The sequence below is a fragment of the Aspergillus novofumigatus genome (genome assembly GCF_002847465.1).
Source record: "Aspergillus novofumigatus IBT 16806 chromosome Unknown P174scaffold_4, whole genome shotgun sequence".
Lineage (NCBI taxonomy): Eukaryota > Fungi > Ascomycota > Eurotiomycetes > Eurotiales > Aspergillaceae > Aspergillus > Aspergillus novofumigatus.
Genome location: NW_020194277.1, coordinates 2,195,720 through 2,222,317, shown reverse-complemented (window position 1 = coordinate 2,222,317; position 26,598 = coordinate 2,195,720). Strand labels below are relative to the sequence as shown.

The window sequence follows — 26,598 nt, the reverse complement described above, 5'->3', positions numbered from 1 at the left end:
ATATCTTGGAGACTGCACATTCAAGTTAGAGGAACCTGATGCCCAATCCAGCCAGAATCTGCCGATCAGACTATACAGGATGCCGGGCAAGAAACCAACAACCAGACCAGTCGCGGCAGCGAGGTGAAAGCAATGTGATTGAGCATATGCCGCTAGAGCAGAGCGCAGAGCTGGCTGGCATTACGTTCGAACTCTCCCAAGCATGGGCCGGGATTCTCTAGTCACTGACCTTGGCGTTGAACGCAAGGACACGCTTGATTGTCTCGAACTCAACGATTCAGTTATTGACCTTACGAGTGATCAGTTCGACCATTAAGGATACCTCACCCGTCGACATATCCTGCCAGATTCTGGCCGGTATCATCGCCTGGCCCTGTACTATCAACCGACCTACGGCGCGAGCGAGTCGTCCCAACGGCAGGGGCTCATGTTACTGTTTCTCGTACAATTCTACATCTTCGCCTCGTCGTTCGCTTCGAAGATAATTGCCGCATTGCCCGAAGCCGAAACCGGTGGCACAATTGCAACCCTACTCTTCATCATAGCGCTGATGACCTTCAACGGCGTCATGCAGCTGCCACACGCCCTGCCCGGTTTCTGTATTTTCATGTATCGCGTGTTGCCCCTGACATATGTAGTTCCAGGGATCACAGCGACGGCACTACAGGGCCAGGCAATCCAATGCGCCAGCGCCGAGTTGAGCGTGCTCAACCTACCCACGGGGTCCACCTGCGGCCAGTATCTCGCTCCGTGTGCAGGCTGCCGCCGGCCAGTTGTACAACCCTAGTGCAACGCAGAACAGCGCGCACTGCCGGCTGCAGAATGCCAATCAATACCTGGGTTGCTGGAACATCTGTATGCCCCTTCATCTCTTTGATCCTTCGGGTACATGCTGACATCCGGACGAACAGACTTCTGCGACGGCTGGCGCAACTGGGGCTGGGGCTTCGGCTTGGGCTTTGCGTACATCGCGGCTCAGGGCTCTGGAATAATAAGCAATAGGGTGCCATTCTCCACCAACCCCCACCACCAGGCCCTTATTGCCTTCAGGCCTCAACACATGATACATGCCTGACACATTTCAACAGGGCGTCCCATCATTCTGCCACATACGACCACATGGTGTGGAAAACAGGGCTTCCCGTCCGCTCAGCCGTACTTAAGCCAGTAGTATCAACGCGGCCAGAAGTTATATGCGCCCTCAAAGGCCTGCTGCTTTATAGGTGAGAGACACTAAACCACAGGGTGAGTGTGGGTGAGTAAGGGTGAGTGAAGGCGAGCTGAGCAATGCTATCTAATAGTATAGGTAAGTATGGGTGATTAGTAGGTGAGTAATTCTGCTTTATTACCTGCTTAAATATAAGGGCCTCCTCTCTTCTTAACCATTATCTCTTTTCCTATCTATGAAATAGTTATTTTCTTAGTTTTTTCCTTATAGCCTGCCTGCGGATGCACAGTCTGTGACTAGCATAGTAGCACCATTAGCTTAGTCGCTCTGCACAGGCGCTTCAGCTGGGTGGATCAGGCATCCGTGCAGGCTGTGATGGGCAAATGCATTATGTATGTAGAGTTGGCTTACCCCTATTGGCGAGAGAACACCTTAGACATGACACAAACACGACATTAGCTTGAGTGGAACACTTAAATAATGTCTTGTCCATCAAGCCACTGTCCACCAGCTTCCTGCAACATGAAGGGTCAGCAGCCATTGGCAGCATCAGAAATGAAGCTGCCCGAGGGGGAACCAACAATGGAGGAGCATAACCTGCCAGACATGCGCATCTTCATCGAGGAGACGCTCAATCGCCAGGGGCTTCGCAACGCACCGCCCGGCTCGAACCAGCAAAAGGCACAAGACAAGATCATCGAGAAGCTGTTGGAAAATGTGAAGGGGAGCTATTCGAGGCTGAAGTTTGGCCTGGATGATGTGATTCGTCTGCTGAGCACACGCACGGCGATCCTGGAGCTAGATCAGATGCTGGACCAGTCCATCAGCAGCCATGAGGCCGCCATCAAGAACCTGCAACAGTCGTTGACGGCCAACCAGATCAAGGAGTGAAATGAATTGCTCAAGTGGGTTCTGTATAGAAATGAGCCTATGACGTTGGACCAGCTCGTGGCCGCGATGATGAGTGGGTAGTCCTGTATCAATACAAGAAGGCTACCAGCATCAAGTTCCTCTTTTCACAGATAGAGTCTCTCGCGTCGCTGCAATACATCATCAAAACCAAGTACTCTGCCTTTCTGAAACTCAAGGATGGCTACGTCTACGGCGAAGACGGCGTCAAGACTATCTCCAGAAGGAGAAAGACGCCTCCGGCCAGTCATTACACTCCAAGGACCGTGCCACGATCTGTATGACCATCACAGTCAACAATGTGGACGAAGAACTTTGCGGGCACTTCCTCTGGGACCTCACACAGAAGGCGATCCGGGACAAGTTCAAGTTTAACTTCGACGGTGCCGGTTCCACCTCCCTGACCCCAGCAGCCAGGGCGTCATCACTGTGGACGATTTCAAGGCGCATCCCACCATCATGAAGTGGGCCTTTGTGTACTTAAAGACGGAGCCCAGCACGCAGACCAAGGAGATTAGAAAATACCTCGTCCGTTGGCTGCCGTACCACTTGAACCGCCTTGGCGAGCTCAACGAAGAAAGAGGCGAACTAATGCAGAATGAAAGGCTCCAGATTGGAGAGGAGCTGTATGGGCTGTTTAAAGATGATGCAGCGTTCAGGGGTCATAAGGCAACCCTTGAGCAGAATCATTGGGCCGCGGAAGAGATGGACGATATGCAGAAGTGGTTCAAGGATTTAGGCGTGGTGCGCACGCTGGAGAAAGCTTGGCGGAATGCAGTCCAGTCGGCTGCAAGCCCGTAGAGGGTATCTAAAGGAACTCGTGGCGATGGTTGTGAGGGGGCTCTTGAGGGAGAGGAGCTGGGAGGTCCATGGCGCTTGGTTGTGGATCAAGCAGTTTATGCATTCTGTGGGTCTTTTCCAGCACACCATGGCATGGCACATATGCTGACTATCGATTGCTCTGAGGAAAGGATGTCAAAGATCATCAGAAGGCCTCCAAGCCCTCTAAGGAAGACAATGCAGATTTAGACAGCAACGCCAATTCAGCCAGTTCATCTAGCAAGATTAACTGGTATAGCATGGGCGCCTGGTCTCAAGACATCCTCTGGCTATCTGAATCGGAGCTGGACTCCCTATGGTACGAGCGACTTGCTGAGGTTTCATCCTCAGAAAGCTACCTGCGCGATGTGACCATATCACTCTACGAGCGCGCCATAGAGAAGGAGAACCCCAGCTGGTTGCGTCATCGCGGCCTCGGGAAAACACTTCAGCAAGAATTCCAAACTCTAGAGGCTATCGAGCAGATGCAGCTCGCGCTGACGGCAGCAGAACGGGATGATGCTAGTCCCAAGCCAGAGGCCAGGGACATCGTAGATTTGCATTTGCGACTGCGCCCCTATGCCTTGGCGGCCAAGGATATGAAAAAGTCGGCAGATCATTACGCGCTGGCGTGCAAGAGCGACGATGCTCAGCAAGCAAACGAAGCGTTGATGGGTCTTCTGAGAGTCATGTTGCGCTCCTCAGACAGAGAGAAGACGAGGGAGTTACTCCAGCACACACTTAACCGAGAGGATGGACAGGAGGAGATGGCCAGTGTTCTGAAATTAATTACACAGTCCCCCCGGCATGACACTCCTGTGTTGCCCATGTTCACTACGGTCAAGGCGGATCCGGATCTCCTCAGAGGCGTGGTGCGCGCCATGGAGACGGCCACAGCAACATTGGAAGAGGAGGACTGGTTTGCTGAAAAGAGGGCTCGCGGTGTGCTCCTCTACTACCGCGGCTTCAGGCGTGCACGTACAAGATGGCAACCGACGGCGCCGAACCAGTCAGTGAAGCCCTGCGACTGTGGACGGAGAGCTGCAATCAGCTCACCGACATTGGTGTCCTTGAGCGAGATGTCCCATTCCGCAGCCAATCTCTCCTTCCACGCATCCACGGTGATCTCCAGTCCATCAGAGTTCTCAGCATACCGAGCCCTTAAGATCTGCTCATCCCCGTCCACAGTCTCAATACGTGCCAGCACTCAAACACTCTTGGCCTCTAGTCCAGGGAACATATCCCCTCCGTATGGTGGGATCTGAAACCAGAGGTGGTTTGGGCTGCATGCAGTTATCTCACTGTCAGTTGTGGGATCGCGCAGTCAATCAAGGCAGTCCCGGCAGAAATCGCATGCCGAACAGTAGACGCAATGATAGAGCTCATTCTCAAAACCGGCCCCGTTGTTGCAGCCCACGCCATCCGCCGTGCGGCCGTCGCAGTACCAAGTAAAGCCCAACTCATCAAGGTTGACAGTGGGGGTGTGAGTCTCGGGCAGGTTAGAAGAGGCGGCTTTCAAGCAGGCGGAGCGCGCTGGCAGTCACTTTCTTGTCTGTGTCGTGGCTCTCCGGTTTTGTCAGCGTCTCAGCATACGCACGGGCAGCTTTAATGCGTTGGACCTGTTGTCTGGCATCCGGAACCTGGGTTTTGGCTGCCTGAACTGTGTCCTTGGCCAGATTGCGGACCATGTCCAACACTCATTGCTTGTCATCGCCGTCAGCTACATTTGTCGGCTTCGAAGTCCAGGGCGCTCGTCGCCAGATCAGGTCGCACCAGGAGAGATAGAGCAATGGCCGCATTCTGGAAATCTTGGTACAGCTCCAGCATCTTGTGAGGGATAGAGAACCCCAAGGCATCGTTGTCGGCTACATCATCCGATAGTATTTGCAGCGACAATTCCACCCGCCGCGCTAGTACGGCCCTCGCCTGCTCTCTCTTGCCGTTCCGAGCGAGAACCACGGCCTGGAACCCGGCCGACTGGTTATAGATGCCGGAGGAATCGGACTCGTCCGACTCGGCCAGCTTGGCCAGCTTATAGAGGTCGTCGAGGTGTGATCCATCCAGCATACCCTGGAAGTAGTGCCTTGCAAGCGCATCGGCGGCCTTTTGGCAAGATTTCCCGTCAGAATACCCGGGGAGGCGAGGAAGAGACAAAGGGAGAGTAGGTAGTATAGTGCAGCGGTCGTTGGTTTGTATTTCGCTTAGGTTACCTAATCAGGAAGGAGCTGCTTTACCCACCAGGGCGCTACGACAGGGGATCGAACCCACGCAAAGGGGGAGTAGTATGAGGTCAAGCATTAATAGATTCACTGTCACTTCTTCCATTCGACAAGTGCTTTTATCTATTCACTCGGCTGTTTTCATGCATGACTATGGAGTAGAAGTGATGGACATCCGGCGGAGGAGACAAGACATACATCTGGCTTATCATCTTGATCGAGATTTAGATATTAGTTGTTATATTAAGATTTACTGCTGGACTTCGCATGCTGCCAAGGACAGGGGAAATGGTCGAGAAATGTCTGAGTGTATGTGACTTATGGGATAAGTCCACTGGTGCAGGTCCGACAACATCCATGGATTTGATTGATCTAAGGAACTGCTTATGAGATAAAATGAGCGTCAGAACTTGCAATCAGTACGTCATGAAGTCATAATTCTTGACCACAGATGGCAGTGCTGGAGACTTTTTGTTCTCTCTGCACCGCTGCGCTGCACAAAATATCCATAGACTCTGGTCTACTCTCTCAGTCTCCTCGTCTTTACATGGTGGCTGTATCCAAAATCAAGACCCAGTCTCCGCCCAAAGACTCAAAGATGTCGCTATGGCGAAAGATTGCCAAATGGAAGAAACTGCCAGAATACCCCGCCATACTTTGCTTGGATGAGCGCACCTTCCAGAAGATCTACCAACACCTCTCACTAGTTGATCAAGTGTGTCTATCCCTCAGCTGCAAAGAGCTCTTTTACCTATTCGGGAGCACGATCGTACAGCATAAAGATCTCAAATTTCCACGGCTCTTGCGTATCAGGAATCCAATCCTGTGCGTGAACAGTCGGGATGTGCCACGAAACCAACTTCTTCTTCGACTTGAAAACCGCCACTGGGCCTACTGTGCACGGTGTCTAAAACTCCATCCCCGGAAAGAATTTCCAAGACATTTACTAAGACGATCTGCGCTGGAGAGATCCTGCACTTACTACGCTGGTATAGCTGACCTATGTCCCTGTATCTCTCTGACGGTTCGAGGTCGAGACCAGCTTATCAAGATCCTCAAATCACCCGCGAAACCAAAAACCCAATATGGCCTATTCAGGTATGATGTTAGCGATGGAAGAGATCCCTCGCTTAGCCACTGCTGTTCATTTAGCACTAGGACTGGCTACGTTGTGCGAGTTGTTCTGGTTTTAGATATTAAGGCTGGCCAGTTGTGTCTAACAGGTCGGCATACTATAAGCTTCTATTCCTCTAATGCTCATCTGACAGCTGAGCCCACCTTTGCTTGTCCTCATCGAGATCTCCTCTCTCTTGTCCCTGAGAATCTAGCCGCAAATGATCTTCAGATGTACCAGACTTTGATTTCTTCAAAACCCCATCAGGATCTCCTGTCTCTTATCCCTGGAAAGCTGGTAAAAGCCTGTCCCCGGTGTCCAACTTTAATTGCGAAAGAAACTTTGCCTGAAGAGTCTGAAAAGATGAACCAGTCTGTTTTCTGGGTGTTGCGAAATCTAGGAAGCTGTGAATGGCCTGCAGACTATCCTTGGCTTAACCAGTGTCGTCTCACTGGAGCATGGTTTTTGCTTAATGAAAGTTACTGGTGAGTTTATCAAAGGATCTACAGAGAAAGAAGAACTATTACTGAAATTCTCCTATAGGCATCGGTCACAGAAGTTGCTGATGAAGATGCAAGGTGTTCATGGTCAGTGGAAAAGAGATTACTACATGGAACAGGAAAGAAGATTGCTTCGACATCGACATCGACATCGACATCAACGCAGAGCCTCATGAACTGCTGATGAGGGAGTCCAGATAGCTAGTACCATCCCATTGCTGCTTCTTACAGCGTTGTGTTGTTAAAGGAAAGAGAAAAGAGGAAGACTGACTGAATAATTGCTACTAAATTAATGAGACTATATGTTAAGCTCCAGCATTCTGCATCCAGCATAAAAAGCAGCGACACTATGTACATGAATAGTTCCTGTCACCCTGATAATTAAAGCCCTCACGCCTGCTTAGTTCGCCCACCTCCCGGTGTTCCCACTAGAATTGAGTCGTACGGCTTCGGCAGGCCCACGTAGAGAAAAAAGAAAGGGCGAAAACCAAAGGGTAGTGAATGGTGGCAGGTTGACACTGAACGCTGAGACTGACCAAGAATAGATAGGTCTCGCTGCCATGGAGTAGGTGGAGAAGTCAAAGGGTATTGATCATGGACCACTGAACGTCCTGGCTGTTGAGAGTTTGTGGAGAGGACATTGAAAACGTCAGGGAACGATTGAGAACAGAGTGATCTTGGGTGCAAACACCATGTGGGCGAAGCAAGGAGAGAGATGCTCAGGACATGGGGATGTGAGAGTGAATGTGTTCTGGTTGTGCGCGGTAATTAGTCAGACTACCTTGGGGATAATGTACTGACCCGAGCCTATCCTGGGAGACCAGATGGCATAGAGCTTGTCCGTTTGAAGCAGGAATATTGTTGAGAAACAAAAGGAAGTAAGTTGTCTCATGTCATTTCCTTATGCTTGAGATCCCCAGAGCAATGAATCACTCGCATGTGGGCTTGTCTTGGCTTCACCTGAAGGTTACTAGTCACCAGCACTGCGAAGAAGTGCAAGCCCGTTGCTGGTGGCCCTACCACTCCATCTATCAAGGTGAGCCGCCTCGAAAGATGGAGCTCTCCTACACCATTCCCTCTCTGCCACCCTGCTTTCCGGGTGTAGGGGCGGGGTCTCGGAGTGTACCAATCCAGTCAACCGATCGAGTCAAGTTGACCTTCATGCCCTGCGCCACTCCGTCCTCGTCAGGGCCTCCTTGAGTCGGTGCGCTGAACAGCTCTGCCACCATCTGAGTGAGATGGTGCCGAAGTATCGACAGTATGGACTCTCCCGACAGGGCTTTCACCCTCGAGCTGCTCAAGTCTCCTCGTCAATTTGGCAATTGCGGCAGCAATGCGGGCTTCAAGGTCTTCAGCCACTGTTCTGCCCACAGCACCTGACTCGGGATCGGCTGGTTGGTGCACTTCATCCTGGTCCGGCTGCGGCCACAGTCGGGGAAACCAGTATTGCATCCATTCCTTGACAGGGAACAGCAAATTTGCTGCCGACACTCCGAGAGAGAAAAAAGCAACAATCAGCGCAATCCAAGCTACTTCCATGATGGGCGGGTATAAACTTGCCTTTGGAATGAGCATCCACAGACTAAGAACTGTTGCAGTGAACAAGATGCCGATTGAACTTAGAGTGGATGCGCGAGGAGAGGAAAAAAGAAGACAGAATCAAATCGAGCGGGAAGTCCTTGTATACCCATGGTGGAAGCTATCACGAAGGCAGGTGCATCTATCGTGGAGGGAGGTACGATGGGAAGGAAAGAACGTGCGAAGATCCTACAGGCGCAGGAACGTTGAATCAAGTACACAGTAGATGTCCCCCGACTGTCGGGGTTGCTCGTAGATGGTTTGCCGTGCTTACACAGTCGTAGCTTGCCAAACAGGATGCTCTATTGCCGTAGTACTTGCTACAATGACAACATATGCGTGCTATAGCATTTTAGTCATAAGCTAAAGCACCGCGAAATTTTCTTTGAGGGTATCAGTATCAGCAAGGTCATCAGAGAATATAGTTTTAGCAGTACTCAGGCTATAGAAACGCTTTAGGTACATGATCGCATTCGCAAGTCCGGCGAGATGGTCATCTGCATAGCTCTCTTCGCCCTAGAATAACGAACTTTCGTTCATTTTCCAGGTTGGATTCGGGTGTAGATGGCCCTTTGTGGAAGAAATCCTTAGATCTTCTAGCCCTCATTTCCTTCAGTTTGCAGTAAATGCTCGAGATTATTCTCGGCGCTTTGCCTGGTGTGATCGAATACTCTCCTTATCCCAGGTCTATCCAGGCCAGTCACGGAGGGAGTACTGACTCGGGAGGAAGGATGAAGAGCAACCTCTTCGGGGTAATCCGTATTATGGGCGGCTGATGCATCGCTATGGTAGACATCGGGTGAAACAGATCGGGGGAGGCGGCAGTTTTATCCACACCTTTTTTACAGAGAACATACCTTATTGACCGTCCAGGCCATGAACTGAATCACATCTGGCGGATGAGACATAGATACATCTTGCGAGTATCTGGCTTAGCCTGTTGATTTAGATATACTGACGATATTTCGTATCCGGTCACACCAGAGGATCATCGGAGAAAAAACCAAACGAAATCAGTCATAAGAAAAGGGCTCTGGCTACTGATGATAGATATGGCTGTTCTATAGAGTTTCGGAAATTCATTAAAGCTCTTTGAGCTACATCCTGTCCATAGAGCCCGCCTATACCAGCCTACCTGCAGCCTGGGACTGTTAGATAAGGATTATTATAGCCAGCCTGAGTGTTAACTACCTCTTTACCCGGCCCTTTCTGCCTGCGAGCCTGCACCTTGACATTGATGGTTAATTTAACCACAAGTACCACTGCCACTGCCACGACGACAGCTAAACCATACTCTCCTCAGCAGACTGTGATTGCTGCAAACTGTATGTCTGCCATTGGCTGACTCAATTGTGTTGTCTTCGCTTATCATTCTCGCAGGTAACAAGTACTACTTTGTAGAAACTGGTGACGGTTGTGCCAACATAGCTTCGACGTATGGTATCACCCTCGCCAGGATTTCTACAGCTGGAACCCAGCTGTTGGGACATCCTGCCAGAGCCTTCGGGCTGGGTACTATGTCTGCGTTGCTGTTTCAGGTAGCTTTTCTCTTCTCCCCCACCTCCTACTATCTCTTCATCACCAACCTAATTTGGTGTCATAGGGTCAACCACAAGCACAACCACTACAAAGACCACCACCACCAAAGGACCCACCACAACAACTACGGCCAGCGGTCCCTCTCCGACCCAAGCCGGCATCACGGCCGACTGTGAGACATTCTACCAGGCCAGGCCGTTTCGGGCGATAGCTGCTGGACCATCGTCAGCGAGAAATATACCTATTTGACTCAGGATGAGTTCTATACCTGGAATCCTGCCGTCGGTTCAACTTGTAGTAACCTACAAGCGGGATACTACTACTGTGTTGCTACCAAGACTGTCCATGCCATGCCTAGCACCATCTCCACGTGTAAGAAGTGGCACTTGGTTGCCAGTGGTGACAGCTGTTGGTCTATTGAGCAGCAGTACGGCATTACTGCTACCCAGTTTGGGGCCTGGAATCCGTATGTTGGGACCTCTTGTGCATCTCTCTGGCTAGGTTACTATGTTTGTGTCGGTGTTCAAATACGACCACTTTATTGGACGGCATGTAACAAATAGCCTTGAGGATTTTTTTGTAACGAGGAGGAGATTCTATGGGGGTGAAAGGCGACTTGTCTTAGTAGGCTAATTCGAGACTAGTGAGATCCATGAAATTAATTTCTACATTCCAGAACATACCAAAAGCTCTTGTATTGATAAGTTTTAATGCATAACAATTGGTGCCATGTTGGTTGCACTATGAGATACCCTGGACTTGAACGCCACTTGAGAATTACAGCCACTCCGTTACAACCGACCATAATGCCCAGTAATAATTACCGAAATCAAGCTAAGGGTTCTTCCAGTATTGCCTTTCCACAGGCCCAAGCCATTTGGCACTTTCCTTTTGCCCATCCTCCTTTCTGGTTGAGATTTCCTAGCTCTTCCCACCTGTTCTCATCAACTGCATTGTCTCCATGTCTCTTGTCCAGCTACCAGATGAACTTCTGTGTAGTATTGGTGGATATCTAAGCTGTTATAGAGATGTTCGGGCTCTCGTCTTTTCAAATCGTCGGCTCAATAGGATCTTGAAAACTATCCTCGTTACATCTAGCGTTAAGGGTTGCCACGGATCTCTGTTATTCTGTGCAGTGCAATGTGGAGATATTTGCCTCGTACGGGAGATTCTGAAACAGCTATTTGTGATTAATAAAAAGCGAGAAGAAACGGCTTCTATGGAAGAAAGCTGTATAACAAACACCCTAGATAGTACCGACGAGGAAGATGGAGCTCGAGACTGGGATGGAACGCTTCACTGGGATCTCCAACAGCATCCGCTCTATAAAGAAGGGTATCGAGTCCGTGACATCCTTTTCGTCCAGCGTGCCTTTCTCGCTGCCATCTCAACTGGACTAAAGGAACTCGTCAACTGTTTTCTTGATTGCGGAGCGGTAGCAGGATTTGCCTTTCCTGCTAATGAAAAACATCCACTACCTGTTTCTCTCGCGATCAGACACGGCTATGATGAGATATTCGATCTACTTATCAAGCACAAGGCCTGTACATGTGGCGGAGATGAGTGTCCCATTGTTGAGGCCGTCAAATATCACCGTTTTCATGAGCTTCCCGTCCTGGTCAGACTTGGAGTATGCGGGCACTGGGACGAAGCGCTTTCCCTTTCGTTAGATACTCGGCCCATGTTTGATCTTATGGTGGAAAACGGGGTCGAAATCAAGAAGTATGGCCATGTGGCTCTATATGGAGCTATTACTGAAGGGAAGAAAGACTGGGTTGAGTTCCTCATCTCTGAAGGTGCTGACCCCAACCTCTGCCTATCGACGGAAAGCGTTATTGGAGACGGAGAAAAGAAGTATAGCTCTATCTACCATGCTATACTTCATGGTCATTTGGATGTATGCAAATTTCTGATTGAGCATGGCGTACAGCCTGAGGAGGGTGATCTTCAACTGGCGCGGGAGAAGGAATATAATGAAATTGTGGGTATTCTCTCTGGGTTTTCCTATGTGGATGTGCCTGAAAAGGAGGACCTCGTTACAAGGTGGATAAACACCCATAGCTGAATAGGGAGAAAGGAGCTGTGCTTTAGATTCCTACTTTTGAAGGCTTTTCTGGCTGCGTTGACCTGTACCCCTGAAATACTAACTCTGAAACCATTCCTGCCTGGCTACAACTAAGCAATGACAGGGTGCCAATTCATCAAGCCTATGGGACCAGCTTATACATTTGATCCTTAAGCCGACTAGCGGGGTCGAAAGTGTTCAGAACTTGCGAAGTGAGGCGAGGCCCAGGCCCTAACTACTGCTGCATAAAAGCCGCTAGATTTTCCTAGATCGTTGGGATACGATTCCTTCTCTACGAATTAATTACCAACCCCAATATCACAGTGAGACTTCTTTCAATCTGCCTATTGATTTTCACCCTCTCAAGCAGCACCTTAGCTGTATCTCTCCGGCGTGTCCGAGGACCCGATTCCTTCCGGCCAGGTCGAATCTCCAGTCCCCTCCAAAAGAGTTACCCTGGGTCTATATCCGGGCAGAAACAATCAGACGATGCCTTAAGGAAAGTTACGCAAGGCTCCTACAGCACAAACTGGGCCGGCGCTGTAGTAAGCAACTCAACTCCAAGCGCAACCTTCTCCTACGTCTCCGCGACAATAACTATCCTCACCGCCACCGCCACCGGCGACATGTCCTATCAAGCAGCCTCAGCCTGGGTCGGCATTGACGGCGCGACCCACACCACGGCTATTCTCCAAACGGGTGTAGACTTCTACATCCTCAATGGCGAGGCTTATGCCGATCCCTGGTACGAATGGTACCCGAACTTCGCCATGTACTATGACGAGCTTCTCGTCAACCCTGGCGATGTGATTGTCGCGTCAGTTAATGTTACGGCGAGTAACCGTGGGGTGTGTGTGATAGAGAATCTGACTACAGGAGAGTCGGCCACGAAATCCGTTAGTGCGCCAAAGAGCACGGCGAACGATTAAGGGGTTGAATGCGGAGTGGATTGTCGAGGACTTTCAATCTAATGGAGCTGCTGTGCCATTTGTAGGGTTTGATGCGGTGGAGTTTACGGTTTTGTGTTGCGGAAGCTGCTGGGGTTGAGTTTGGCGTCGTGAATGCCACTGTCTATGACTTGGTCCAAGACGATACGCTGCTGGCGACAGCTAGGGTGATGGGTGATGAGGAGATTATGGTTCCTCATATATAAGCTGAAGTCGTTTATCGAGCAGGACCGAGGAGGTAGAGGCATATCTATCAATCCAAAGGATCTTATCGCATGGGACGCCTTTCTGGCAGCTAAATACGCCACCTACATCCTAAACCGCCTTGTACGCCCCGGAGAGGAAGAATTAAAGTCACCTATCTCGCAATATCGCCGTTTGTTTAACCTCCTGAACCACGAAACTACCATTAAGCATCTCCGTGTCTTTGGCTGCTGTGCCTACGTCTATATCTCTAAGAAGGACCGCGTCACATCCTACAAAATAGAGGAACAAGCTATAAAAGGATATCTAGTTAGAACTAAGGGCGATAATAGCCACATTTAGAAGGTCTGGATATCAGGAAAGAACGCTGTGAAGAGATCCCGCGATATACATTTTAACGAGTCTAAATCCTATAAAAACGACCAGGATAATAAGTCTAGAGCTCCTACAGTTGCTTCCGGTCTAGTTATATGGAACAAGAATGCTTATGACGTGATGTATTCCCATTTCTCAAGCTACCGTCTTGATAGTGGGCACCAGAATGAAGAGTAAGAGATGTTGAAGCTGGTTTTGCCCAGGCCAACACAGGCTCTCTCCAAATTCGTTAGGAAAGCAATTGTTCACTGTACATAAGGAAGGATATATAGATAGATAGGGTAAGGAGAGGGATAGGGAGATAGATAGGGAGATCCTGCATATCACTGACGGAGTTGGAACTCTGAACGGAGGTACAAGTGCGATGATATTCTTGCTGCCAATGAGCCCAAATGCGGCTACTTATAGCCATAGTGGTTGCCCCCCTCGACTGGTGTAACTGCAAATGCCCTTAGAAAAAGAAAACTGCTTAAAGAACCTCTGCATGCCGCTAACATTCTCAGACTTGTCGGGATAGATCTCTAAGTATATACCTTCGAGATACAACTGCGAGAGAATACCTAGCGCACGATAACCGGGACCGGAAATAAAAAGGACATCGAGGTCGTAACCGTCGTATTCTTAAAAAGGCTGTTCATATAAATTAAGGTAAATGACTGGCCGGGATTAGATCTCCAATAGCGGAGCAGTATCGATTATTGCTATTGTAGATGTTTGAAGGTGTCAAAACTCGCAATACCGATGTGAGATTGGAATACGCTAGCAACCTATATGTAGGCTTAGAATTCATTGAAGGTCTTGCTCTCCTCAAACGAGTGACTATCTAGGCCATATGTATACTGTAAATGTGGCAAAAAATAGGCATGTTTCTTCCATAGAATCTTCCATCCACGTCGTCCTCCCGCTGATCAGTACCTTTGAATAGCATCAAATACGTGATGGATGTTTCGATGGTATTCTAGACATGCCTAGTTTGGTTAGCGGCAATTTATATCAGCAGACGGATACCCAGACCTCCACGTAATAGCGATGGATGGACACCACTTTTACTAGCTTCAGAGGACGGCCACGAAGCAATCGTAAAGCTTCCTATTGAGAAAGGAGCTGAGGTCATTGCTAGTGACAAGTATGGACGGACACCACTGTTGTTGTTAGCTTTAAGGGAAGGTTACGAAGCAGTGGTAAAGCTCCATATGGAGGGAGAAGCTGAGGTCTATACCCTTGACAACTATGGGTGGACTGCACGTTTACTGGCTTCACAAAAAAGTTACAGGGTAATAACAAGGCTTCTTATTGATGGAGGAGCTGAAGTACAACGCCAGTGATAGAGATAGACACCACTCTTATTAGCTTCACGGGAAGGTCATAAATCAGTAGTAAGAGAGGAGATAGAAGAGGCTTCTTGTAGGAGCCGGGCCAGGCAAGACGAAAAGAAAGGGACCCAGGACCGAGCTGTAAAGGGGAGCCTTTTTCGGCGTTGTTTTGGTCGCAGGTGGAATTGCAGGGAGTTGAACCAGTACTAGCTTTATCCCCAGACAGTAACTAAGAGTGCTATAGAGGGGTACTGGAAAGGGGAGGCGGTCAAGCCCTTACCCCTACCCCCTTAGTTCGACCACCTTCCTTGTGATTATTCTAGAATCTAATATGAGAATATTGATGGGCGCAGCTTCTTTGTACTTGGGCTATTTCTCGAACTCTCGCTTGAACTGGCACCCATATCCATGTGTAGGTGTATGTTCCGGCTGGCTCATCGTATGTCGCTTTTCTTGTGAAGCTCATAAACTTTTTTAGGCGCCAAAATTACAACTAGCATCATTGGTCTAGTGGTAGAATTCGTCGTTGCCATCGACGAGGCCCGTGTTCGATTCACGGATGATGCATAGACATCTCTCTTTTTTGCATTCTTTTTCCGCAATCACCCCTGCCCATACATCAATTTTTATTTCCTGTTTTTCTTCCGTTTTCTTCTCATTCCCTTTTAGATATATGAAATAGATCATTTAGGAAGCATGTCTGTCCGTATCAACCATGGACTCGCTGAGTTGCGTTCGCGAATGAAATCTCAGTGGCACTAGAGTGGTAATCTGCGGAAATATATATCCTACAATCCCGCGCCACGTATAGCGCATGCTGTTCATACCATGGCGAAATATGGAGCGGTAGATTGATTAGATCATTGATGCTATCAGACTAGATTTAAGCACAAATAACAAGGAGAATCATCGAGAGACAGTGTGGCGACACGAAACGCCCGACGTTAGTAGGAGATAAACCATATCATAAAACAAAAATGAAGCGCACCACACCAGGCTGAAAAACAAGACGAATGGGTATTATGCGAACCGGCTGAACACTGGACGCCGTGAGATTGCAAAGATCGTAACAGCATAAAGGTGAGATGTCATGTCATAATAAAAAAAGAAGTAGCCCGACTCCAAGGGTCGAGAGTATACGAGAGGTCGTTGAAGTGCCACATAGGGCTGTTTATGTGGTATGGACTGATGGTTTTCACGAGGCTGAAGGCCTGGCGACGACCAAGGCATTGATTATATTGCCTGCTTTCCAACCCTGGTTTACAAGAGGCGTATTTTCGCGGAGCATCCTACCCAGGTAGACGATCCTTACCCGTTGGTTTGCAGGGATCTGCTCAAGACGACGTTAGGATTCTGCTTGATCGGCGGAGACTGCACAGCAAAAACAAGACATACCCCGGCCTCCTGCTGCACCCTGCGGGCAATCAAGCTCACGGTCTGGTTCTTGCCAACCGAAACGACAACGTCCGATCCGCGGTCGCTCAAGCGCGCCGTGACCCGGACCAAGTCGCGCTCGCTTATCTTTCCCTTCTCATCCCTGCGGTCTTCAGAGTCACCGGCAATCAGCTCGTCACCCGATGCCTCGTCCAGCGACAGCTTTGAATCATCCGTGTCAAAGTCGTCGTAGCCATCATCACGGCGACTGGCCGAGTCATCCTGCACCATGTTCTCCGGGTCGCTTACGATACACCGAGGCAGACGGTAGAGGGCACCCTGCTCATCGTAGCAGCCCTGGCAAAGGTCTCCCGTAGGCACGGTGACACCCGCCGCGTCGACGATACTCTGCGCCGTGGCCAGGTCGTTCACATACATGAACGAGATCGCCGCGGCCAAGGCGGCCCACACCTCTGCCCGACCGGTGACGCGGGTCTCGAAGAACTCCTTGCGCTCCTGGTCTAGCTGCGCGCGAGACCAGGTGCGCCGCTTGCTGTACCAGACATGGGGGCGGATCGGGGCATTGAAATGCTCGCTCAGCGCTAACTGAGTGGTGGTCGTCGCTGGGGTGCGACGGTCGGCATGCCGACCTGCGCGGGATGTCGCTCTGGTCAGGGAAGCTGAGGGACAGCTGGAGATGATAGCATTCGTGGTCGAGCGGAGAGCATTTGAGGAGGTATCAGCACGGCGCTCCTCCGTTACTTGGGTCGCATGGGAGGGATCGCCGTTGTCACGCGACAGGAAGGACAAGCAAGAACCCTGGAGATGGTGAAATCAGACGGCATGCTTCTAGCAATATCGCGAGGACAAGGGTAATCGAGAGCGACGAAATTGACAGCTACTGAGAACAGCGAAGTGCAAAGAATTACAAGCGACAGGTACTTTCACGTCTACAGACCCCAGGAACCAAACAGCGATAGAAAAGTGACAAACAGCAACAGAAACAAAGGTAAGGTGAAAAAAGGAAGGGAAAAAAAAAGCTCCATGTTTACTCACCATACTGAAGCGGTAGACGATACGACTCCATCAGACAGACAAAGTAAATAGTAGATATATCCTCTCTGTAGAGAAGGAAAGCAGCAGGATGGAGATAGCTCTAAGGCAATAGATAAGAGGAAGAAGAGGAGGAGGGGAAAAGAATGCGGGAAAATATGGCACCAATAAGAATGAGAATCAGCAGCTAATGATGTTGATATTCCGTATTGGTTGGGCAACCAGATTGTCAGATAGATCGATGGTTAACTTATGGCTCGTAAGTCGATTGGAGAACGGGGCGGGCAACGTAAGACTCGCTGTTGTGTTCGTAGTGGCGATGACGACTCGGCGGGTTACAAACAAATACGGAATAGTTCTGGTTCAAAAAATTAGAGAATCAAAGCACGCGAACAAGATGTATTATTCACTAGGATGGGTTGAAGCTAAAGAGGGGGACAAAGCAGAGATGATGATGGATCTGATCCCCGTCAGTCGTGCATTGGCATGACAAGGAGGAAAAAGTAGGCGAGCAGGAGTCAGGTAGCAGCTGGCTGTTCTTATTGTCTACTGGTACGGAGATGTGGTCATCAAAAGCTTGTCTGCAAACCGTCTATCCACATCCGGCAATGTCATCCAGAGCATTTACCACCGTCAGGCAGCAACCAGAACCGTGGAATGAATCGAGTGCTGTTCAACTGTTGGTTATCTGACATCGTCCTGTTCTATTAATAGCACTGTCATTGCAGCATTCCCGAATCCTTGTCTAGTCGATATTAACCAGGACACACAAAGGCTGGCGCAGATTACCACCCTCAATCTGCTCAAGTTCAATCTATCGTGATAATGCAAAATGGTCGCAATCATCCAAGGCGTGCTGTAACATTCTGCGGTGCAACCGCTCGTCTGATCATCATGCACTTAGCCACTGTGCTACATGCAGAGCACCAAGGATGAGCAGCTTCAGATTGGTTCGAGACCGCGGTTTTGTTGCATTTCCACTCTAAGCCTATCTACTAGGTATCTCAAGCTTTGCGCAAAGGCGTTCAAACAGCCCGTATAAACATCGTGAAAAAGGTGTGACCGATATGATTCACTCTTCCTCGTCCTCATCATCGCTTCCAAAGATAGCCTTGAAGACCGCCTCGCCGGGCCTCTCAGCCTCAAGTGCTTCGTTGCGTTCGGGTTCAATCACTACCTCCTTCCTGACTTCCGGCGCTGTCGCCCGTTCAGGCGTGGCAGTGTCGGATCGTGCTGTCAGTGCTCTACCGCTAGTTTCGAGCATGAGCTGGTTCATCACATCCTTCGATACGAGCTCTTTAGGTCCGGATGCTGTCTGGTATCCAGCAGACTGGAATCGATTGCCAATACCAGCCTCGGAACCCCCTGGCTGCTTTCCCGGGTCCATCTGCACATGATCCGGTGGCTTGACATTCAGCCGTTTGCAAAGCAGCCGCGCGGGATAGAAGCTGTGAGTGCTCCGAGTCATCGGGCCAAACATACCGATCTTGGCCGCGGCCACGGCTGGATCCTCAGGCTTCTCCGCGGGTTTGCGGAGTAATGGTTCTGTCGACGTAGATGATTCCAGTTGATCAGACGATTCCTTGGGCCCCGTAGATGCTGAAGTGAAGCGCGAAGCCATTACCCCAGAGACCGGCTTGAACACCTCCGCAGCTCGAGCAAACTCGTGGAGTTCCGCAACCCATTCATCCGTTGTCGAGCCTGGTACTCGGTCTGGGAGTGTATCGCGGAGGCCTGCCCGTATCTCAAGGAATGTGCGGTATCGAGTCCGTTTGCCTTGGTCTTCCGAATAAGGCATCCAGCCGCTGACTGCGCGAGTAAGAGCCTGAACAGCGACCTGTTTGTCTAATTTGGGAACAAGGTCCCACAGATCCTTGCGTCTTTGCGATTCCGATAATTCGAATCCCTTCGGTGCTTTCTCTCCCAAGGCTGGTGGTAGGTCTGTTTTCCCAGTAAGTTTCATGATCCTTTCGCGAGCCTCAGGGGTCATCCAGTCAAAAATCGACTTTCCGGGCAGCTGGGCCTCCCCCAGCAGCGCAGCTCGAGACGTAGGGTCGAGCGAAGAAGCCTTGGCCGCCTCTGCTGTAGAGACATAGTTCGAAACATCCCTTGCCCCTGACGGTGTTTTGCTTGATTTCCAGTCCTTTGGGATTTCTGGGGGCGCGTATCTCTTCTCTTGTGTAGATATTGACAGGCTGGAAATACCATCGGCTAGGAGAAAGCCGTCTAACGGGAGCCGGCCGTCATGACATTTTCGAAATCCCGCCGACGATTTTGCAGTGAGCGCCTTCTTTGATATGAAGACGGGCTTGGTGTTCACCAGAGGATTAGATGCAACAAGTGCCGGCTTAGACTCATCCGTGGTCTTTTTCTTCTTTTTTTTGTCACCGCCGATGACCCGGTTGTATGAGATTTGTGGGCCAATAGAATATGGATCTTCGTCATCTGACCCTGTATCGTTCAACACCCCGACGCCAAATGCGCCGCGCCTAGGTTGCTCTTTTGACTTCGATGGTTTTCGTTGGCTCCCGGACGTCAACCGTTGCCCAAAGAAATCATCTTCATCAGACTCGTCGGCACCAGCTTTGTGAAAATCCAACCGACTTTCACCCTCAAACCCAAGCCCCTTGTGATCCGTCTTATGGACAAATGCGATCATGGGCGAATCCTCCGGTGCGAAGAGGTAGGTCTTATCGGCTTCGTTTCCGTCAGCGCCAGCACCGCCGCCAAGGTTGGCTTTTCGCCGTACTTTGGGGCCGATCCCTTGACCCTCTCGCCAACCCATCTTCTTCAGTAGCTTGACTCCCATGGTTTCACCGCCGGCCTTGAGAAGATCCATCAGCCCTCCACGGCGGGTCGCATCGGTCGCCGCAGATCCAAACCCAGCAAAGTCATCACTGGTCTGCAGTCTTTTCGCCTCCTCAGCTTCTCGAATGTCTTCCTCGTCCATGAAGTCCTCCGGCCGCTGCTGGAATTTCTGCTGAGAGTCCTTGGCTCTGTTCTGGCGCGAGGACACAAACGTCGTAGGGGTCCAACCCTCCTTGGAACCGACGGTATTGAAGTATCTGGAAAAGTCGGGCCATATTTAGTCGTGCTGTTCAAAGCTATCCAGGAATCGTGGGCTCACCCGGCGCTGAAACCACCGGTGAAGGCGCCATGTAAGCGTTTCCTTCCCCGGTCATCTGTAACTTCCTGCTTCCAGATCGGTACATATGACCCATCGTCTCGAGTCCCGGCATCTAGAGGGGGTAGAGGCGTTCCGTAAAAGGCGTATGGGGAATGATGTGCTTGTAGATCACCCTCGAAGGCTGCTCGAGATCGTTTGCTCGACATTTGTGGGGTTTCGGAAAGCAGTGTGGATTGCGGCGACTTCTTAGGTAAAGCTTGTTGTCATTATCGCTTGGTCTCTTGATTGACGATGGGGTCAGTTCCTCTATCTAGGAATTTCTCATAAACTGGAAACAGGTGTACTACCCACCGGGATGTTGGGACAGTTGATCTGGTTTCAAAAGGTCTATACGGTTCCAGGAAACAAGACACAGCTGTGGGATGAGGAGGGAAGGTCGGCCTTGGGTGATGTGCTTCATGGAAGTTCATCCTAATCGTTGAAACCATGGGACGTTTGTCCATCCATACGCACCGCCACCGCGTCACCTGCTGTGGCTTGGCACCGAGGTAGACTTAAAATCACGCGATCTACGGAGTACCAATAGCCAACAATTTCCTAATTGTCTAGATCTCGAAACCTTAGAGTAGTAAACTGGGAATGCAAGAGAAATAGGCTCATCCAAATGCAAGATGACCTACTCCGTAGTCTACTGTTAGATACCCTGTCGGACGGTCCTGCCCATCAGTGCCCAAAACACCAGCCTCCCGGCCGGAGAATGGTTCTGATTCGACCCCCGGATATGAGTGCGCCAATTGCACGTGTGATAGACAGTGGGTTTTACTTGAAAAGGGTTGATGGAGGAGCGATGGCGGTGGCCGCTGCTGGTTCTTGTAGGCTGTAGCAAGCAATCCCAGTAACGGTCAGAGTTCTTTCGCACACCGAGAAGATCGAGGTCATTGCGATTGCCAAGCTGCATGCCTCTCCAGTGTCCATCTGGAGGGGAGAAGTGGACTCTGAAACAAGTCTGTCCATTGAGTCTCGGTCATTTGCCCCTGCATGCTGTAGATAGACCCAGCTATGACATGGATGATGGTGATAGTCCATGCCACCGGCCAGGGATGATTGAAATAATAACCGGGAGAAGCACCGGATATTCAGAGAGAAGCAGATTGATGATATTAGAGTTGCGAAGAATTAATTAATCAAATGATCATAATAATAATAACAACCACCCAGTTGTGGTAAAGATGTGACAAACTTATTCCCTCATCTGGTTGCGGGCCCCCTGGGGCCTTAACCGACTGCTGTTATTTTTATTAGTGTTTGGTCTGTTTCTTCTCCGCAGCCGCATCCATCACCATTCATTCTCTCAAGCTTCGTTCCCCCATCGTTTTCTCCCTCACCTTCTTGCGATTTTCTGTCCTTGTTCGTCCAATCTCAGCCTTCACTCATTTTACTGTTTCAACTTCTACATCAAGGGTCGTACATGGGGCCATTTCGACTTGTCTGCTGGATGTCTCGACGCTGGCTGCCGCTTCCTTGAGCGCTCGTCAGCAAACGCCAAACATCCCCCCCGCTCCCCGACCGGTCCAGATTGAAGTACTGAGGCCGTCCACTTGGGCTTCCTCTCTCTCCCTTTTCCCTTCCCCACGATCTTCTTGAATTTTCCTCCTTGACATTGCTGGACTTGTCAAAGCAAGTCTTGTTGGTTGAGGCTTAATTTTCGAGATATCTATCGTGATGTCTACCAGTATTCCTGCGTCAGCGTCGCCCACGGTCGTCCGCAGCCATTCCACGTCCTCTCGGCCTCACGCCCATCGCCCTCCTGCTTCTGATTTACCACATCGAACTCGAAGTGTCGCAGTCAGACCGTCCACCTCTTCACACTCCTACCAATCCCATCACAGTAATCACAGTTACTCCAAATCCCAGTCTCATGACCGGCGTCCTCCATCGAACCAGGCTGCTTTCGATAACATAGCCCGTCGGGATTTCGACGCTTCACGGGGCACCCATTCCAGCTCTTCCCGCCGAGACCACTCCAAGGAGCGCTCTAGGGAGCGTCCGACTTCTGCTCACCGTACCGATTCATCGCCCAACAAACACCGGAGAAATTTATCGGTGCAAAGCCACCAGCGGGACAGTATAGATATGACTCCAGCAGGCCCCGTCGTGGCGGAGCCGGCGCCCGCTCCCGCGCAGGCGGCTTCTGGTTCTCATTTACATCCTAGTTCATCTGTGCAGCCCAAGCGTCGCACAACAATTACCACTCCGTCCGGCCAGTGGGCCCTTGGAAAGACCATCGGCGCGGGAAGTATGGGCAAAGTGAAGCTCGCGAAGAACATGGAAACGGGCGAACAGGTATTTCGAACGGAAGCAACATATCTGACCTTAACACTAATGGCAATCGCAGGTCGCTGTAAAAATAGTACCGAGACAATCGGCCGATGAACACCGCAGCTCGCGCGACACCGAGAGAGCAGACCGCTCGAAGGAGATCCGAACCGCCCGTGAGGCTGCAATCGTGAGTCTTGTGAATCACCCATACATCTGCGGCATGCGCGATGTGGTGCGAACCACGTATCATTGGTATATGCTCTTTGAATACGTCAACGGGGGCCAGATGCTCGACTACATCATCTCACACGGTAAATTAAAAGAGAAGCAAGCGCGGAAATTTGCGCGACAGATCGCCAGTGCGTTGGATTACTGTCATCGCAACAGTATCGTGCATCGAGACCTCAAGATTGAAAATATTCTGATCAGCAAAACCGGCGATATCAAGATCATCGACTTTGGTCTGAGCAATCTTTTCTCCCCCAGAAGCCTTCTCAAAACATTCTGTGGAAGTCTCTACTTTGCCGCACCGGAATTGCTGCAGGCGAGACAATATACGGGGCCAGAGGTGGATGTGTGGAGTTTCGGCATCGTCCTTTACGTCCTGGTCTGCGGGAAAGTTCCATTTGACGACCAAAGCATGCCGCAACTTCACGCAAAGATCAAGAAGGGTCACGTAGAATATCCGCAAGGACTGAGTGCAGGTTAGTAAATCTTACTTCTCTGCTTTTGGATGGACCCCGTTCTGTATTAGAAAATGAGTGTCTGACCGCAACTGCTAGAATGTCGCCATATCATCTCGCGTATGCTGGTTACGGACCCCAAGCAGCGTGCAAGTCTTGCGGAGATCATGAACCATCCGTGGATGAACAAGGGGTTCAGTGGGCCGCCCGAGAATTATCTCCCAGCTCGTGAACCCATACAACTTCCTTTAGATCCCGAGGTTGTTGAGAAGATGACTGGCTTCGATTTCGGGCCGCCAGAATATATCACAGCGCAACTCACCAAGATCATAGAGTCGGAAGATTACCAACACGCCGTAAGAACGAGCGTTCGCGAGCAACCTCTTCAAGCTCATAGCGAGAAGAAGCGTGGCATGTTTGATTTCTACAAACGGCGGAATTCCGCCAGTAGGGACACACTCTCGGCTCCTTCAGTCGAGGCTGTTCAGCTAGGGAACGACCCTCTGAATGCATACAGTCCCCTGCTCTCGGTGTACTACCTAGTTAAGGAAAAGCTTGTTCGAGAGAGGGCCGAAAGCAACCCCGGCGCTCTCGGCATCCCGCATTCTGCTGGCGAAAACGTGCTTAGGATGCCAGACTTACCAGCTCCCGAGGCGGCGCACACCAATCAGTACCAACTACCTGGCGAAAAAGATACAGGGAGAAGATCTCGCCCTCGCGCGAGGACTCACGGCGATGATGATCTTAATGATGGCATCAAGGACCTTCATCTTGCACCGCAAGCAGGGCAGGCAACCCCTATTCCTGCTATTCCGCCTGAGACTCCCGTGAAGAAGGAGAGCACGGCAGCGGGCCTTCTCAGACGATTCAGCACGCGCAGGGTCAAGGATCGTAGCCGAGATCCTGAGCGCGAGCGCATCACCAGTCCTCAAGCACCATCGCTAAGTGTCCAGCCTCCCGCCGATTCGGCTTCCCCACTTTCGAGAGGGTTCAGCATGCGGAGAAGCAGGCGCGCCGACCCATCACCGTCCGATGTTCCCGGTGCCGGCAGCCAGCCGCAACAACAAGATTTCCTCAAGGCTCCAGGATCGGCCGAGCCGGCCTCGCGGTCCAACAAGTTCTTGGAGAGATCTACGAGTGTCAATTCGGCTGACTACCGTCCTCGGAGAGCTGCGCGGAGGAATGACCCTGACGTGTCGGATACTGCTCCCGACCGCCAACCGCCACAGACCAGTGGCTCTGACTACTCGAGTCTGGGTGGGCAGAAGGTGGAGACCTCCGCGAAAGAGGTGAAACAGCCCGGTCGCACACATGCCACGCGGACCATGTCACTTGGCCACGCTCGTCGCGAAAGCATTCAAGCCCGCCGAGCGAGGCGAGACGCGGCAAGAGAAGCTAATGTGCCCGAGGAGACAGACGCAGACATATCCGGTGCAGGAAATGCTCTGGAGAGCGCGAACGAGGGAGAAGATCTCTCTAAGCCGGTATATCTCAAGGGTCTCTTCAGTGTCTCGACAACAAGTAGCAAGCCGCTGCCTGTGATTCGGGCCGACATCATTCGCGTTCTGAAGCAACTTTCTGTGGACTATGTCGAGATCAAGGGAGGCTTCAGTTGTCGTCATGCCCCAGTATTGAACTTGATAAAGTAGTGGATGTCGGCCATCCGAGCCCTGATCGATCTGGCCAAGTGAACCACAGGCGCCGTATCAGCTTTGGAGGGTTGCTGAACCACGATGACAGCAAGGAGGACCCCCGATCAGTGCATACGCCTCGATCTCAACGTCGAACTCGGGCGCCTGATCGGAGCTTTGTCAGCAATTCCGAGGGATCGGACGAATATGTGGCTCCTCGTGACAGCAATGCACCCACGGGAGAGCGTGTCATGGGCGAAACCACGACAAGAGTCCAAAGTGACACGGGAGAGAATCTGGTTCTGCGGTTCGAGATCCTTATTGTCAAGGTGCCGTTGTTTTCATTGCACGGTATTCAGTTCAAGAAGGTCTCGGGAGGTATGTGGCAGTACCGTGAGATGGCGAAGAAGATTTTGGATGCTTTGAAATTCTGATTGCCTTGGTTACATTCTGCAAAGCCAGGGCAGAAGCCTGATTATGACTGGGTTTATTCAGCGTGGAACATGAAGCATTTATGCGAGCATTGTAATTTTCCCTCTTCTTCTTCCACTTCTTTCATTGCTTTTACACCCTTATCACCTGTTTATTCTTCGATTACGCCTAGGCCTGCTTTTACATTGAGCTGGCTCAGTCTGCAAATTCTTCTTTGTTGTCATGATGTACAAATAGAGCTGAACAGGATGCATCATCGATTACTGGAATTAGCTTTCCCCTTTTCCTGTGACTATCGATCATGATTTTGTACAACTTTTTACGTCCTGTATTTCCTAGGTCTAATCCCAATTAGCCCATATTATCGTCAATAATGTAATTTCACCATCAAATGTGTTTCTCAGAGAAAATAGAGAGGTACAAGAACTCTAAGAAGTTTTCGAGTATAGGGAACATATTGGATCAAGGGCGCTTTATATGTGAACGCGTGTATGGTTAATAGGCTGTGTTGTAAGGGCGGTGTTGTAGTTGATCTAGGCCTTACCGCAGCCTCAATTGCTTAGTAGGCAGGCTTAAAACTCAGGGATCGTCGGGGCTATAATAGGCTACCCTCGGTACCTCTGCACCTCATAAGGCTTGCTGCGCCGCAGTTGTCAGCTAAGGTAACGGCAAGCCTGCTTAGTCACAAATCCAGGGATATCAATGCCAAGAAATCCATCCATATCAAACTGAGCAAGAAGAGCAACTTGACCAAGTTTCTATGGGAAACTTGCAATGGCAATTACTCCATCACCAATGCTTGGAATTGAATTTTAAGAGAAGATTTGGAATCAGTGCTGTTATATTTATATGACTATATAATTTTTATGTGACTATTTTAATGTGATGTTTTCGGTCGGTCAGGAACCTGCTCTGGGGTTTTGATGGGGTAAAAAGGGTAGAAAACTGCTTTGTTTGGTTCCCGCAAGCTTATTTTGGAGCTTGACTCAACAGGCAACTTGACAGCACTGCTACTTGCCAGTTCTCGATGCATAACAAGATGTTTTGTGCTAATTGAGGACATTAAAGAAGTTTCTGAGACATAAATCATGTCTTTTAATCCTTTCAGATCAAATCCATCTATATCTTGAGTTTACCACCTATGTGACTCAAACAACATCTATAACTATCTGGCATAATCTGATAGAAATACATGACTAAGCTAGCCAGACAGACACAACTAACCGAAA

At 50.3% G+C, this 26,598-nt stretch overlaps 11 protein-coding genes and 1 non-coding gene across 12 annotated transcripts; 8 read left to right on the top strand and 4 right to left on the bottom strand.

The window, feature by feature from the left end:
* Positions 1–202: 202 nt before the first annotated feature.
* On the top strand, positions 203–1,075 carry P174DRAFT_420822 (uncharacterized protein; the record flags this gene model as incomplete). The annotated part of the gene is made up of 4 exons (XM_024824902.1): positions 203–296; positions 348–703; positions 759–855; positions 912–1,075. 4 exons carry the CDS (start codon positions 203–205, stop codon positions 1,073–1,075), a joined length of 711 nt encoding a protein of 236 aa, XP_024682863.1.
* Positions 1,076–1,246: 171 nt separating this feature from the next.
* Positions 1,247–2,158, top strand: P174DRAFT_177379 (uncharacterized protein). The gene has a single exon (XM_024821242.1). The coding sequence runs from the start codon at positions 1,649–1,651 to the stop codon at positions 2,057–2,059; it is 411 nt and encodes a 136-aa protein (XP_024682862.1). The 5' UTR covers positions 1,247–1,648; the 3' UTR covers positions 2,060–2,158.
* A 332-nt stretch (positions 2,159–2,490) lies between these two features.
* Positions 2,491–3,554, top strand: P174DRAFT_451165 (uncharacterized protein; the record flags this gene model as incomplete). Its single annotated transcript, XM_024828994.1, has 2 exons — positions 2,491–2,984; positions 3,049–3,554. Coding segments are annotated over exons 1-2 (639 nt in total), but the record flags the coding sequence as incomplete, so codon positions are not given.
* A 666-nt stretch (positions 3,555–4,220) lies between these two features.
* Positions 4,221–4,584, bottom strand: P174DRAFT_420819 (uncharacterized protein; the record flags this gene model as incomplete). Its single annotated transcript, XM_024824901.1, has 2 exons — positions 4,221–4,385; positions 4,441–4,584. The coding sequence occupies 2 exons, from the start codon at positions 4,582–4,584 to the stop codon at positions 4,221–4,223; spliced, it is 309 nt and encodes a 102-aa protein (XP_024682860.1).
* On the bottom strand, positions 4,221–5,185 carry P174DRAFT_451163 (uncharacterized protein). Its single transcript, XM_024828993.1, has 2 exons — positions 4,441–5,185; positions 4,221–4,385 (listed from the first exon to the last, which is right to left on the bottom strand). Exon 1 carries the CDS (start codon positions 4,961–4,963, stop codon positions 4,613–4,615), a length of 351 nt encoding a protein of 116 aa, XP_024682859.1. The 5' UTR covers positions 4,964–5,185; the 3' UTR covers positions 4,221–4,385; positions 4,441–4,612.
* Positions 5,186–5,258: 73 nt separating this feature from the next.
* Positions 5,259–6,718, top strand: P174DRAFT_460356 (uncharacterized protein; the record flags this gene model as incomplete). The annotated part of the gene is made up of 3 exons (XM_024829876.1): positions 5,259–5,273; positions 5,747–6,526; positions 6,593–6,718. 3 exons carry the CDS (start codon positions 5,259–5,261, stop codon positions 6,716–6,718), a joined length of 921 nt encoding a protein of 306 aa, XP_024682858.1.
* A 3,295-nt stretch (positions 6,719–10,013) lies between these two features.
* Positions 10,014–10,440, top strand: P174DRAFT_441547 (LysM peptidoglycan-binding domain-containing protein). The gene is made up of 2 exons (XM_024827341.1): positions 10,014–10,060; positions 10,115–10,440. The coding sequence occupies exon 2, from the start codon at positions 10,197–10,199 to the stop codon at positions 10,407–10,409; it is 213 nt and encodes a 70-aa protein (XP_024682857.1). The 5' UTR covers positions 10,014–10,060; positions 10,115–10,196; the 3' UTR covers positions 10,410–10,440.
* Positions 10,441–10,734: 294 nt separating this feature from the next.
* Positions 10,735–12,011, top strand: P174DRAFT_389427 (ankyrin repeat protein). The gene has a single exon (XM_024823447.1). The coding sequence runs from the start codon at positions 10,808–10,810 to the stop codon at positions 11,909–11,911; it is 1,104 nt and encodes a 367-aa protein (XP_024682856.1). The 5' UTR covers positions 10,735–10,807; the 3' UTR covers positions 11,912–12,011.
* Positions 12,012–15,246: 3,235 nt separating this feature from the next.
* P174DRAFT_t102 lies at positions 15,247–15,317 on the top strand. The gene has a single exon. It is a non-coding gene; the product is annotated as a tRNA-Gly (tRNA).
* Positions 15,318–15,945: 628 nt separating this feature from the next.
* On the bottom strand, positions 15,946–17,900 carry P174DRAFT_420816 (ubiquitin domain-containing protein; the record flags this gene model as incomplete). Its single annotated transcript, XM_024824900.1, has 3 exons — positions 15,946–16,080; positions 16,146–16,943; positions 17,895–17,900. 3 exons carry the CDS (start codon positions 17,898–17,900, stop codon positions 15,946–15,948), a joined length of 939 nt encoding a protein of 312 aa, XP_024682855.1.
* A 349-nt stretch (positions 17,901–18,249) lies between these two features.
* P174DRAFT_420815 (putative G-patch domain protein) lies at positions 18,250–20,510 on the bottom strand (the record flags this gene model as incomplete). The annotated part of the gene is made up of 2 exons (XM_024824899.1): positions 18,250–20,242; positions 20,305–20,510. The coding sequence occupies 2 exons, from the start codon at positions 20,508–20,510 to the stop codon at positions 18,250–18,252; spliced, it is 2,199 nt and encodes a 732-aa protein (XP_024682854.1).
* Positions 20,511–21,655: 1,145 nt separating this feature from the next.
* Positions 21,656–25,761, top strand: kin1 (putative serine/threonine protein kinase Kin1). Its single transcript, XM_024827340.1, has 4 exons — positions 21,656–22,647; positions 22,700–23,327; positions 23,406–24,923; positions 24,956–25,761. The coding sequence occupies exons 1-4, from the start codon at positions 22,027–22,029 to the stop codon at positions 25,369–25,371; spliced, it is 3,183 nt and encodes a 1,060-aa protein (XP_024682853.1). The 5' UTR covers positions 21,656–22,026; the 3' UTR covers positions 25,372–25,761.
* The last annotated feature ends 837 nt before the right edge of the window (positions 25,762–26,598 follow it).